Source organism: Poromitra crassiceps (assembly GCF_964638095.1).
Source record: "Poromitra crassiceps genome assembly, chromosome: 3".
In the NCBI taxonomy this organism is placed as follows: Eukaryota; Metazoa; Chordata; class Actinopteri; order Beryciformes; family Melamphaidae; genus Poromitra; species Poromitra crassiceps.
Window position 1 is genome coordinate 94,709,530 of NC_139625.1, and position 14,421 is coordinate 94,723,950.

Sequence of the window (14,421 nt, forward strand, 5' to 3'; positions counted from 1 at the left end):
AAATACCATTTAAATTATCATTTGACATTTTCTACAAAAATGCATTTTAATTTGAATTGTGACTTAACCCATTTCAGCCTATTTTCGCCTAAAAAATAGCCTCTAAAACCTAAGTCCGATTTGATAATAGACCCCCAAATCCTGAACTTTTCATAGAAATGTCAACGCCTACTAAAATAGTGATATCTCAGCCTCTGTAGAAGATAAAAACACACTTTAAAAGGCATTTGAGAGCTGACACATGTGGCTTTCCTTGTAAAAGGTGTTTATTGGTATGACAATTCAATAGCATTGTCAAATATTGCTGTAAACACAGAAAAATTTTAAAAAACTAAAAAACGTATGAAAAAACAAGCAACAAATCACTCCAAACCACTCAAATAAAATCAAAAATGTGCTCCACACTGCCCCCTTGTGTCCCCTTGCAACCATAAAAAAAAATGCAGTCCATTTACCATCAAAGGGGCAAGTGTCTAAAGTGTCAGCTAGTGTTTAGCAAACACTTACAAAAAATGTCTGTAGTGTTTTCCAAAACACTCAATGTGGACAGGCAGGTCACACTGTATGCAGCCATACACAGTTAGCCCACTGCCTACTACATCTTTTTTGTCCAGCAACAACTGGCACTCCCTGCAGAGCTTCCGCTTCTCAAACACCTTCCCGAAGTCGTGCATTGGGGGACCTGTGGCTTCTCCTGACGTGCTGGGTGCTGGGGAGGCTGCCCTGCTCGATGTGCTTGGTGCTGGGGAGGCTCCCCTGCTCTCTGGAGTGGAAGGAGAGCCAAATGGAGAGGCTGGTCTGGAAGCTGGGGACAGAGGAGGAGGAGGAGAAGGAGGAGGGATCACAGGAGGGGCCCTCCTTGTCACCGGTGTGATGAGCTCCTCCAGCAAGGTCTCCAGCCAGTCCTTGTAATGTTTGTGCCTTCCTCCAACAGACCTGGCTGCAACGTAGGCGTTGTAGCACGACACAGACAGGCCCCAGAAGAACACACGCCGCCACCATTTCTTCGACCGATGATCGAAACCATAGTATCCAATCATCTGGTCGAGGAGATCCACACCTGGAACACACATGGAACTCTGTTTACATACGTACATTTTCACTCAAATGACCTCAGTGAATATAAGCTTACAGTATTTTAATTTTTGTTTATAAAACATAAATCTGTAAAACAAACCTTTCATGTGGCTCTGGTAGTCCGCCAGGCAAGCGGGCACTACCACATCAGCCCGGTGGGTCTCATCTCTCCTCCGCCTTACAGTCCCTGTTGCGCTGGGGTCATGGTGATTGGACAAGACCATCACCGTCTTTGTGTCTTGCCACACGCAGAAGGTGAGGTCATCCTGCTGTGCCACCCGGAACTCGTGCTTCCCCAGCGCAGCCCTCTTTGTCAGGCTGTGGTCCTTCGGCAGCCCCTTCCTATTGGCCCGAAGGGTGCCACAGCCGTACAGGAAAAGGCCGTTCATCTCCTGGAGGAGTTCTACACTGGTGTAGAAGTTGTCCATATAAATGGACAGGAAGGTGCCATTGTATGGCTTGGCGAGGTCCAGCACCACGCGCTGTGCCAGGCCCGTCTGCGGCGCCGCTTCACGTCCTGTGTACACCTGGGGAGTTTGCAAGAAGAAACACAAGTCTGAGGAAGGGCCTTGGGTGCTTGAAAGGTCACTCAAATAACAACACATTACAGAATACATATTTGCATATTCTTGGTGTGCTGATTTTTTTCCTTACTTTGAAGTGCGGAACGTAGCCTGTTGAGCTCTCCGCCATCACCCAAACCTTCACGCCCCATTTGGTTGGCTGGAATGAATGAATGAATGAATGTTTATTTCACACATTACCAAAAGATGCAGGTTACATAGGCAAAATAGAGGTGAGACAATTTGATCAATCAATCAGCAGTACCTTCATTGGCAGGTATTGCCGGAAGCCAAGCCTGCCTTTGAACTTGATCATTGATTCGTCAATGCTGACTGTGCCGTTGACCTCATAGAGGTCCTGGAAGCGCTGGTTCAGGAAGTCCAGGTACCAGCGCAGTTTCCAGAGCTTATCAGCTGGGTCGCCTCGTGCGTTGTTATCTTGGAGGTGAAGGTATCTGAAGAGGTGAGAGAGGGGAGGATGGAAGAGGGGGGGTAGGGGAGGGGGGGTAATTAGACACATATTACAATATATTATAAACAATATAATGTCTTGTATATTGTATACAATATTGTATATTGTATTGTATATTATATACAAGTAGACACATCTTGGATGAAATGAAAAATTGTAGGCTATATCATTATATAGGTTAGTTACACTTGAGGGTTACAGGGTCTGTCTAAGTGCAGTGTCTGTCTTGGTGCAAAGAGTGAAGCGCATTCTCTCCACATTCCTGACAATTGAATAACAATAGGCCTACTAGGTGTTTGCCCACACACAATAGGTGTAGCAGCCGAGCCCAGCAGGGGTTTCTTACCCCAGTGTATAAGCTCGCTACAATGGCAATACTCCCACTACACCTCTAATACATTTGCAATATATTTCATTTCCCTTAGGGCATCATAACAATGGTACTAATGTTACATTTTATCTATCAAACTACTATTATTTATATAGCGCATCCTATTCAATGGGGCGCATCTATATCACGCAATGGTTATAATAACAAGGATAATATTATTGTTCTTAGCCTACCTCCAAATGGCGTCAAATCGGTCCCGGGACATATTCTGGCCGAAGTTGGTTTTGAAGATGTTTTTGGATAGCCGCCAGTACTCTCTTCGGACGGGAAGTTTCATTATCCCCATGGCGAGACACAGCCCAATGAATGTTTTCATTTCTTTCACTGTTACCGGGGTCCACTTGGCTGCTTTTTTGGCTGGGGGAATTGTGCGTCTCTGGTCGGCATATCGGTTCGTCTCCGTGACAAGACGGTCCCACATTTCCTCCGTGTAAATTTTCTCGAAAGAAAATAGAGGTGTGGAATCGGCTTGTAAGCCAACACCGCTTTTCACCCCGGGCACCCTTTTGAACGCTTTGACCGGCACAGGACGGTAACAGCGCTGCTCCGTTACCCAGTTTCCATGGAAGCCTTCGAATTGGTCATCTTCGTCAGACTCACCGTCATCGTCATCCTGAAACATAGTTCTGACCCACTGATCTCTGTCCAAGGGCTGCCAATCGGGGTCTGTAACTGGGTCATCATTTAACTCTTCATCAACGGTGGAATGTTCGGAATATTCCGCGTCTTCAAAATCGCTTCCTTCGCTAATATTATTTTCTTCCTCCATCGCTCTACAGATCCGCTCAAAGTGAAGAAAAAAAAAACTTTTCCTTCCCAAAACAATCCCAGAATGCATTGCGAGACCCCACGTGTGTTTTCTGAATGATTTCATTTGCCTAGAGACCGGAAATAGGCGAAAAACTACAGCTAAACTACAAATTGACGTAGACGTCATCCCGTCTTCAAAGGTATATTGACGCGAACGGCATCCCGTCTTTAAAGGGAGAATGACGCGAACGTCATCCCGTCTGAAATGGGTTAAATAATGCTTGCAGAGATGGAAAATTAGGCTGCATTTTTCGGATTGCATTTTCATTACCAAATTTAAATTACCATTTTAATATAGTCCATTGTAGAGCGGGCTATGGACTTTGAAAATTAAATGTCAAACAGCTTGTCATTTTAATTCTTATATAGTCATAGAAAGCCCTTACAAGTATATGAAAATGAAAATGAAAATTGGATTATTCCATTTTAATTTTAATTTTTACTGAAATAACACACACATGTGTTGAAAATCATAATGTTATTGAGGAATTACATTACCATTTTCAAGTTTAAATTATCATTTGAATTGAGTCAGCTATGGGCTTCCATATAGTAGGCTACTGCTTGTGAAAGCTAAACTAAACACGTAGTTTAGTAGGCTGTAGGTCAGAGCCCAAATAGTGACATGTTGATTGTAATAAATGCACGAATTGCAAGTCAAGATTCACGTAATCTATGTCCCGTCCGGCTGGACGTTAGTATATTTATATAGAAACACCGTAATATAATAAAATACTCACGTGTCCAGTGTAATGTCCTCTCCTTCGCCCTCGCCCAATCCACAAATTGGTCGCTTTCGTTTTCCTCCTCGCAGTCTCGTCCTTTGAGAACAAGTTCCAGTGGGTCTCCAGTTGTAAAAGTTGTTTTTGACATTATCCCAACTCCACCAAACTCACATCAAACCATAAAACGAGAGAGAACAGCCGAGAAGCAAGCTACAAGCTGGTTTACGCACGGTTACGCACCGACCATCTAATTAGCGCACACGTGTGGAAATATCAGCGTGACTTTACGCAGGTCTTACGCAGCGAGATACAGAGCTTCATGTTGAAGTGACTCCTTCAGCAAGCACATGGCTTTTTCAGAATTTTAGTGGATACTCGAACTGTCAATCATTTTCAGCGTCAATTGTGATTGGACCAGTGTTTGAGAGGCGGAACCAGTTGACGTCACGTTTTCAGAACTGAAGCTAGTTGGCTGTTTGAGCTTATATCCCGAGATTGGAAGCATATTATAGGCCAAGCATGGTGTCCATCAAACGACGACAAGCATAGCTTTCAAACGATATGCTGGTTCAGTATATACTAAGACAATGGGGGCCAGCAGAGGGCAGTGAAGACGTTTTAATGTGTGGCGGCCCACAGGTGGGCCGCCGATGCTTAAGAGGTTAATCAAGTTTTATTTCATGCTTGGGTTGAAACATGGTGAGATTCTGCTATTATTGAGCAACGTAGATGGTATTGTGATCAGTATGCGTACACTAAGAAGGATGTTAAAATATATGGGACTGTAGAGAAGGAAGAATCAGTCCGACCTATTGGAGGTGGCATCATTTCTCATTGATCAGCTCGAAGGGCACGGAAGGCTGCATGGATACAAGCTGCACCACCTGAATTGCATCCAAGCAGGGTATGTTGTGACCCAAAGTACCGTGAGGCATCTGTTAAAAATCCTGGACCCCCATGGTGTTAAACAAAGACGGAGAAATCGCCTGAGGCGACGCATCTACATTAACCCTGGTCCTAACTTCATGTGGCATGTGGACTCGTATGATAAACTAAAACCATACGGCATATGCATTAATGGAGCGATTGATGGCTTTTCAAGACTTATGGTATGGCTTCATGCCTATTCAACAAACAGCAACCCCAAGGTCATCGCCAGTTACTTCATAGCAGAAGTTGAAAAGAAGATGGTGACAGCTGCTAGAATTCGTGCAGATTTGGGAACAGAGAACGTCACCATGGGAGCGATGCAGAGATTCCTGCGATGGAGTGACAGGGATGAGCACGCCAGAACTTGTTTCATCACTGGCTCCAGCAATCACAATCAGCGCATCGAAAGTTGGTGGGCTTTTTTGAGAACGCACCATGCCCAGGATTGGATTAATCGATTTCAGGGATTGAAGGACAATGACTGTTTCAGTGGCGACTTCCTGGACAAGCAGCTTGTATTGTTCACCTGTCTGAATATCATCGAGGTAAGCATCTCTCTCTCTCTCACACACACACACATGCACACACACGCGCGCACACACACACACACACACACACACACACACACACACACACATACATGCGTGTTTGACCCAGATATTAATAGCCTACTTAATGTCTTTACACAATAATTTCAAATCCATCTTTAATGGCATGAGCTATTTGCACAGACACACAACTTGTAGCTGGCTGCAGAGCCAATTCCTACAGTATAGGCTACTGTTATAGACGTTATATACAGTACGCTATTTTTTTTTTTATCGCTTGCAAATGGTCTTCAAATTATAGGCCCTAAAACACACTTTCTGTCAATAACAAGCGCAAACCTTATGGCCCAATTTCACCGCAGCTAGTAGCGCGGTCCCGCTCCGCTCGACTCGATAAATGGTCTCATCCCACCGGTAAAAACCGGCCCAGCCCGGTTAGATTTGAGGCTGAGTCGTGCTACTTTTGGTCCCTGCCTCGTCGGGGTTCTATTCTGCGAACCCGGGTTCATACGGTGACGTGAAAACATTGTAGATGACTGATTGGTCAGGCAGAATCGTGTTTACTGTCTATCCTACTGACTGTCAATGCAGCGCTGCATACCAGTTTAGTGGGGGCTTACCTTCTCTTCTATTATGTTATTTCCATCAGTCTTTTGTGTTGCTGCCTTCGGCGCTGGTGAAATAAAATCGATCTCCTTGCTCAGCTTTAACATGCGCTCCTCGGGAAGCCCTTTGTAGTTGCCTCCGCTCGGCCGCAGGCGAAGCCGCGGGTCTTGCCTGTTGAGCTGCCACTGGGGTTCTCCTCGTAGCGCCTCTCCCGTCCCCGCGCAGTGCATGCATGTGAGTTTGAGTAACAACAAAGTGATATCCATTCTCCTAGCCGATTGTCACATTTGCCCATGTACACTGTAGGTCATTTAGAGGCACCAGTATTTCATAATCAGTTTAAAAGTTCTGTGTATTGATTTCATTTTAACGTTATACTTATAGCCTACTTCGGCAATGGGCGGAGGGCAGATATGCGGTCGCTATGACGACCAGGTGTGGGCGGAGGCAAGTAAACTTGCTATGGAAACAGAGTCTATATCAAGTAGAGCCGAGTAATACCAGATAGAGTGGAGCTGTACTGTGCTGTTATATGTGGTGGAAATGAGCCATTAACTCATTCACCGCCAAAGACTGAATTGACTGAATATCAGCAATGGCCTTCCCCGCCAAGGACGTGTTTGACGTGTTTTTGTTTTTATTGGTGCAGCGCCTGCAGCAAACACTTGCCCAGCCTGTGACACAGACACAGGTCCCTGCCTTCAAAGGGTAGCCGACAGCACGCGATCAAACACATACCGCAGCTGTTGTTTTGAAATTGAGCAAGAGGAAAAGCAGAGAACGGGTAACGCTTCCTTGTGCAGACAGGAGAAACGCCATTGAAACGCCCTCGGCGCGCTGCACGAGCTGGAGTCGCCTTCCTCTGTGCCAGCCAGGAGAAAACGGGAGAAAGTAATCAAGAGATGTGTTTGATCATCGGAGGAATGAGGAAATGATCGATCAGTTTGCGAGGGCGGTGAGGACGTGTTGAATAGCCGAGGGGAAAACGGGAACGATCAAATAGCAGAGTTGATATGACAGGGAGACATGGACGAGGACGGGTGTACCAGAACAAATCAAAAATAAACACAGGAACAGCTAGGCAGCAGCGGGCAGAAGGCACTCACAGCAGCCCGCTGTCCTTCTCAAGAGCTCTTCAGTTGGTTCATGAAATCGCTGGGCTGCGTGCCCTCCAGTGTTGCTCCTGGCCAATCCCAGCGCCACAGGGCGTGGTTATTGCTTATCCTATGTTGGGTTAGAAATCTAAAAGGGGGATCGTGTGTGTGTGTGTGTGTGTGTGTGTGTGTGTGTGTGTGTGTGTCTGTCTGTCTGTCTGTCTGTCTGTCGGTGTGTCTGTCTGTCTGTCTGTCTGTCTGTCTGCACACTCACACCGAGTAAACTGTATTGTTGAATGTAAAAAAAAAGCACTTCATGTGTATATATATATATATATATATATATATTTTTTGTCATTTGTGTCCTAACGAATAATATTTACATGTCTGATGTCAATACAGTTCAAAATAAAAGAATTGAGAGTGAGTTATGCCTGAGATTGTGCCCTTTTACAAAAATGCTTTTTTCTCCCTTTTCTCTTCCCAGACAGGCTTTTTTGGTGAACATGGGGTGTATAAAAAGGGTTATAAGTAGAGTACAGAACATGCTAAAAGCTAACTTTCTTTTTGGGGGTGAAAGTAGAGACTTAGATCTTCATTTCGAGGTATTGGACATCACTGTAGTCCTAGTACAGAATTTACTGTGGGTCTTGAAAGATGACCAAACATTATGGAAATACTTGGCCTGTGCCAAAAATGCCAGTCAGATATTGGCAGTGAATGAGTTAAAGACCATGATGCCACGAGAATGTCTTCAGAGGGGACCACATCCTTGTGATGAAACAGTATTCAACTTGTGTTGCCTTATAATGGCAGCACATTTCTTACACTCACCCACCACAGCAGATGAAGCCATAGAGCTCTATCTTTTCCTGAGGGCGCACATACTTAAAGACTTGTAAATTATCCCTCGAGCTCTGGAGCAATGCTGTGTTTACCCTGCCTTTTTGACACAAAATGGCCCCCGTTAGAAGGGTCTATTCACCTTATGTTCCAACACAGGGCTCAGCTAGTTACTTCCTATTGTGTTTACATTTCCTGTACCAGTACAGTACTAGTGACCAGGTAAAACAGCTGGTGTTTTCAACAGGAAGTCATAACACAACTGGGTCAAGTGGGCCGGGATACATAAGGTGAATAGCCTTTGACACCAAGCCAGGGCAAGTCATGAACTTGTGGCCCCCTGGTGGTCTGTGAAGGTATTTCCCATGTAATCTCAATCCAGTGGTCCTCAGGTTGCTTTGTCACTGGTCACAATCATTTGAAAAGCCCTGTGCTATGCAACCCACTTTTTTACAAGTTGATGGGTTGATGAGTGGTTTGATGGCCCTACATGGCATGAGGCCGAAACCTCTGGCCACTCAACCTGCTTGGCTTGTTATGCATAAAGGGTCATCCAATGAAGAAGTATGTATGAATAACTGATGTATAAATGTATTTCTGAGTGTGTGGTCTTACGTGTACCAAGACAAAAGTTATTCTGATTCTGATTCAATGTGTGACTTGGGCTTCAGGAAAGAAAAACACAATTAGACATTAGAGATACATGCAGATATGCTCTCATAATCTTTAAATAATGAACAACAATATTTCACTGCATATAGGCGTAATGGCATTTTTGCCAAGGCGCTGGGCCAGCAGCCCCACCTGGTCAGGTGATGGAAAAGTCAGGGCACTCAGTCAATCATGGACATGTAGTTTAGTGGGGGGGGGGGGGGCATAAGAATAGGAAGGTGGTAGACAGTCAGGATTCCAGGGGTGGGTAGGTGGAGTGGCTAGGGGATATAGGTGGAGGGGGGGGGGGGGGGGGTGCGAGGGAAAAGGGGCTGTAGGGGGAGTGGCATCATGGTCTTTAAGGTTTGCGCTTGTTATTGACAGAAAGTGTGTTTTAGGGCTATAATTTGAAGACCATTTGCAAGTGATTAAAAAAAAAAGCGTATATAACGTCTATAATAGTAGCCTATATTGTAGGAATTGGCTCTGCATCCAGCTACAAGTTGTGTGTCTGTGCAAATAGCTCATGCCATTAACTCATTGAGTGCCAAGGACGTCTTTCGACGTCCAATTAAATAGTGACGTAGAGTGCCAAGGACGTCTTTCGACGTCCAATGCGTTTTTTGACGGTGGGACGTCGATCAAAGCCTTCTGCATCTCCTGTACAAATATTGTAGCTATTGGAGGTCTATAACCTATTTTACAGAACCCTTAGGTGGCGACAGTGCTCTCCAGATAACAGAAAGGCAGAGAAAAACAGAGAAGAAGTCGTTGGGGAAACGGAAATCGCATCGCATCCGTATGCATCGATATGCTGAAGCATAACGTTAGCTGTGCCTGCAGCAGCCAATCTGCTCCCACAATTGAGCTCCTCCGGGTCCGCTGCGACAGCCCATCCGCATGATCAGCCGTGGAGTTGTTATTATTCTCAACTGGAAGCATGGGAGCCGGTGACAAACACACGCGGAACGCTGTAAAAAAGCTGGATGTCGCGCACCCTTCACTGTGCACAGCAAACTCAGCAGAGAGCCACCAGAGACACTCCCATACGGAGGAGGAGTGTGCAGTTGAGGGGTGGGAGGGGGGGGGGGGCACGCAGAGCAGCACACAACACCCAGACAGCAGGACAGGATTGGCAAACGCAAGCCAGAATATCCGATGCCCACCAGCAGCAAATCAAGACCAGCAAGAAGCTGCAACCAGCAGCGCACGCAGGGGCCAGCGCTGCTGGTTGCAGCTAAAAAATATTATTCTGCCAAACAAAATTCCCTGGCCTTCACTGTTTTATTGAAGGAAATTATTTTTGAGGTGTGACTACATCAGAAAATTAGCTTCAGAGTCAGTGATGTGTTTGAAATGTTTAATTTCACAAAAGGGTCATTATCTCAGCTTCTAGAAAAAAACGGCTGTTTTTGGTTAAATCAAGCTATCTTCTCCGGCTGATAACTAAAGAACGGAAAATTATATCAATAAACCTGTTTTTGCTGATGATAGAAGAGAGTCTCATCGTTCTTTTTGCGTGTTCAGTGTTTACATAGTAATATCACACAATATTCTGTGGGCCTCGAGAAATCACTGAAAAAAGCTCTGAAACTCTGGCACTGGGAGCGTCCGTTCTCCAAAAGTGGCTGGCACTCAATGAGTTAAAGATGGATTTGAAACTATTGTAATATTAATTATTATATATATATATATAATTATTGTGTAAAGACATTAAGTAGGCTATTAATATCTGGGTCAAACACGCAGGTATGTGTGTGTGTGTGTGTGTGTGTGTGTGTGTGTGTGTTTGTGTGTGTGTGCATGTGTGTGTGGGAGAGAGAGAGAGAGATGCTTACCTCGATGATATTCAGACAGGTGAACAATACAAGCTGCTTGTCCAGGAAGTCGCCACTGAAACAGTCATTGTCCTTCAATCTCTGAAATTGATTCATCCAATCCTGGGCATGGTGCGTTCTCAAAAAAGCCCACCAACTTTCGATGCGCTGATTGTGATTGCTGGAGCCAGTGATGAAACAAGTTCTGGCGTGCTCATCCCTGTCACTTCATCGCAGGAATCTCTGCATCGCTCCCATGGTGACGTTCTCTGTTCCCAAATCTGCACGAATTCTAGCAGCTGTCCCCATCTTCTTTTCAACTTCTGCTATGAAGTAACTGGCAATGACCTTGGGGTTGCTGTTTGTTGAATAGGCTTGAAGCCATACCATAAGTCTTGAAAAGCCATCAATCGCTCCATTAATGCATATGCCGTATGGTTTTAGTTTATCATACGAGTCCACATGCCACCAGAAGTTAGGACCAGGGTTAATGTAGATGCGTCGCCTCAGGCGATTTCTCCGTCTTTGTTTAACACCATGGGGGTCCAGGATTTTTAACAGATGCCTCACGGTACTTTGGGTCACAACATACCCTGCTTGGATGCAATTCAGGTGGTGCAGCTTGTATCCATGCAGCCTTCCGTGCCCTTCCAGCTGATCAATGAGAAATGATGCCACCTCCAATAGGTCGGACTGATTCTTCCTTCTCTACAATCCCATAGATTTTAACATTCTTCTTAGTGTACGCATACTCATCACAATACCATCTACGTTGCTCAATAATAGCAGAATCTCACCATGTTTCAACCCAAGCATGAAATAAAACTTGATTAAACGGTCTAAATTAGCCATTTTCAGTTTCTCCGATGTGCAGGCTGCTTCTCTTCTTCCTATCTCACAGGAAATGTGGAGTTGGCATCTCCTTATGAGAAAAGTTCATATCTCAAAATAACGAGATACTTATCTCAGAATAATGAGATAAGTATCTCAGAATAATGAGATACTTATCTCATTATTCTGAGATACTTATCTCAGAATAATGAGATACTTATATGAGATACTTATCTCATTATAACGAGATACTTATATGAGATACTTATCTCATTATAACGAGATACTTATCTCAAAATAATGAGATACTTATCTCATTATAATGAGATACTTATCTCATTATTCTGAGATACTTATCTCATTATAATGAGATACTTATCTCAGAATAATGAGATACTTATCTCAGAATAATGAGATACTTATCGTGGCTGTGGCTTTCTCTCTGTCTGGAGAGAACTGTCGCCACTTAGTGGTCGGTAAAATAGATTATACACATTCTCTTCCTCCAATAGTGGTATAGAAGACGTAAAAGGGGTTGATTGATGTCCCACCGTCAATTTTTTTTTTTTTTTATGTAAGACGAGATATCTCGTCTTTGGCACTCAACGGTTGGATTATGTAAAACGAGATATCTCGTCCTTGGCACTCAACGTGTTAATCACTCCTAAAAATAAATCTGCCTTAGCCTTTCTAACATTCTTTACCACTTTATTTCTGAGACATTTAAGTAAGGGATAATGTATTGTGAGCCGGTGATTACTGGCGAAATAATGACCGACAGGTGAATGATTCACCTTCATTCACCTGAAGGTCATTATTTCGCCAGTAATCACCGGCTCACTATACATTATCCCGCTTAGAACACGGCCTACAACTAAATTATTTCAGTAATCTGACAAAAATAATTATTCAAATAGATTTTTTAATAGCGTTTTCAACGACAAAGCGGTTTCATTCGTAATTGGCACACAAGACACCACAGCTGCAACTGGTTGGCCTAATTAGTAGTGTCTGCAGACACAATGCTCTTATCAACTGATTAATCCAGGTGTGGCAGAGCAGCGGTCGGTTGTCGAGAAATAATGACCGGTGAATCTTGTTGATTGACCAATCAGAATTGAGTATTCAAGAGAGCCGTGTTCTAAACAAAATTGTATCCTCATTGCAGATACCAGAGCCTTTTTCAAGGCATAATCTCTCTCTCGCATAAGCCTTCTAAGTTCCTCATTTATCCAAGGTAAAGTTGTTTTACATCTAGGCTTGGGTTTACTTTTTTGACTAAAACATTTTATCACATTGTTAATAATTGACATAAAAGCTGTATGACAATATTCAATGTCATCATTGGAAAGCAGATCAGACCAGTCAATATTGCTTATGGCATCGTTAAAGTTACTTTGTTCACTTTTTGGAATTCTTTGTTGCTGTTGCTTTTTAACTGCCATACGATTGCTAAATCTCCTCCTGGTAAGTTTTCGAACCACCAAAGTAGCATTATGGTCAGAAAGACCGGTAAGCAGGTTTAAAGACTTTGTTATTCATTCAGGCCTATTGGTAAACATCAGATCTAACTGCGTATGGGATGTCTGAGTTACTCTAGTTGATCCTTGTATTATCTGGGTCAGATTAAAATGATCCATTATCTCTTTAAGTTTTTTCCTACATGCTTTACTTTCCCAATTTATGTTAAAATCCCCCATAAATACGATTTATCTTTTATGGTCACATTCATTGAGAATGGCACGTAGCTGCTCATAAAACATAATGTCACACGAGGGTGGGCGATATAAACCAATAATAGTCACAGACATATGCGGGGACAGGAAGACATTCACACCCAGGCATTCCAGATTATTAGGATGTTTCCATTGCATGGGATTACATTTAATATGGTCCCTCACGTAAATCATGAGCTCCCCACCTCTTCCATTCTCTCTAGCCTTCCTGAACAGATTGTACCCTTGGATATTAAGGGCAGTAGATGGGCCTGATGTTTTTAACCATGTCTCTGTAAAACATATGAAATCCAGATTAGAGTCAATCATCAAGTGCTCTATTTGCTCTTTCTTGGGCATGATGCTGCGTATATTTAGATGTCCCCCGAGTAGGCCTTTTGGTTTGGAGCGAGGGTCCCATACCACTTTAGCAGTGTTGAGAGTCTGAAAAAAGTTCATTGTACGTTGTTTCTCAATAGCTGGGTAAAGGAAGCAGGTTCTCTGGTTTTGATGAGCCATACCAACAATATAGGCCAAGTAATTTATTTTCTATTGCAGGCGATCTTATTTCCATTATAATACTATGTTCACCAAAATAAATTAATTGATGTGTATTATTTACCATCAACATCTGATCTGAGACTTATGGCTGAGGATGAGGTGGTTTGAGGAAGGTTTCCTGATAGGATGTCCTTCTCTTCCGTTATATCAGCTTTCTTACTGACTGGGGCTCTAATTCCAGGTTCTGATGTTGAGGTTGGGGAACAGGGGAATTAGGATCTCTGTGCCTTTTAAGTGATTGTTGACTGCGTACAGTATGAAGAGAGTTCAGTATTGATCCCGATTTTTCTTCTTTAGAATCCCCAATGGAATTAGCAGGCCTTCTTTGGCCTCTAGTGGCCTTTGATTTTGTGTCAGAAGGTGGAGGCTTGTTGTCATATACCACACCTCCTTTATTCATCCTCTTCTTCTTGTTCTTCTTTTTCGGACGTCTTGATGAGGGTATTGTGCATTCTGCCTCATGGGGCTTCTCCTCATGGGGTTTCTCCTTCTCCTCTTTATCATCTCCTTTCTTTTCGGGAGTAGAAGATTGATCATCTTTGACTTCAGCTTCACTCTCACTTGATTCAGATAGGGAATGTTGTGCAGTCCCATTATTGGTTAATGAGTGCTGGTCACGTACATGTGAGTTGAAAGTTTCCACAATGCATCTGATGTTTTCCTGTGTTGTTGGGCTGTACTCCCTTTCATCTTGACTCTCACTGGCGGGCCTTGGTTTGGGCCGAGACTGAGTTCCCTCAGGGCTCTGTCCATCATAAAACACTTTATGGAGCGTGGTATAGGGCTA

The 14,421-nt window shown here is 43.7% G+C and overlaps 1 protein-coding gene across 1 annotated transcript; it reads right to left on the reverse strand.

Annotated features, from left to right (window-relative positions):
- Nucleotides 1-378: 378 nt before the first annotated feature.
- On the reverse strand, nucleotides 379-2,789 carry LOC310773374 (uncharacterized protein; the record flags this gene model as incomplete). The annotated part of the gene is made up of 3 exons (XM_083633241.1): nucleotides 379-1,060; nucleotides 1,178-1,419; nucleotides 2,677-2,789. The coding sequence occupies 3 exons, from the start codon at nucleotides 2,787-2,789 to the stop codon at nucleotides 504-506; spliced, it is 912 nt and encodes a 303-aa protein (XP_083489367.1). The 3' UTR covers nucleotides 379-503.
- Between the last annotated feature and the right edge of the window lie 11,632 nt (nucleotides 2,790-14,421).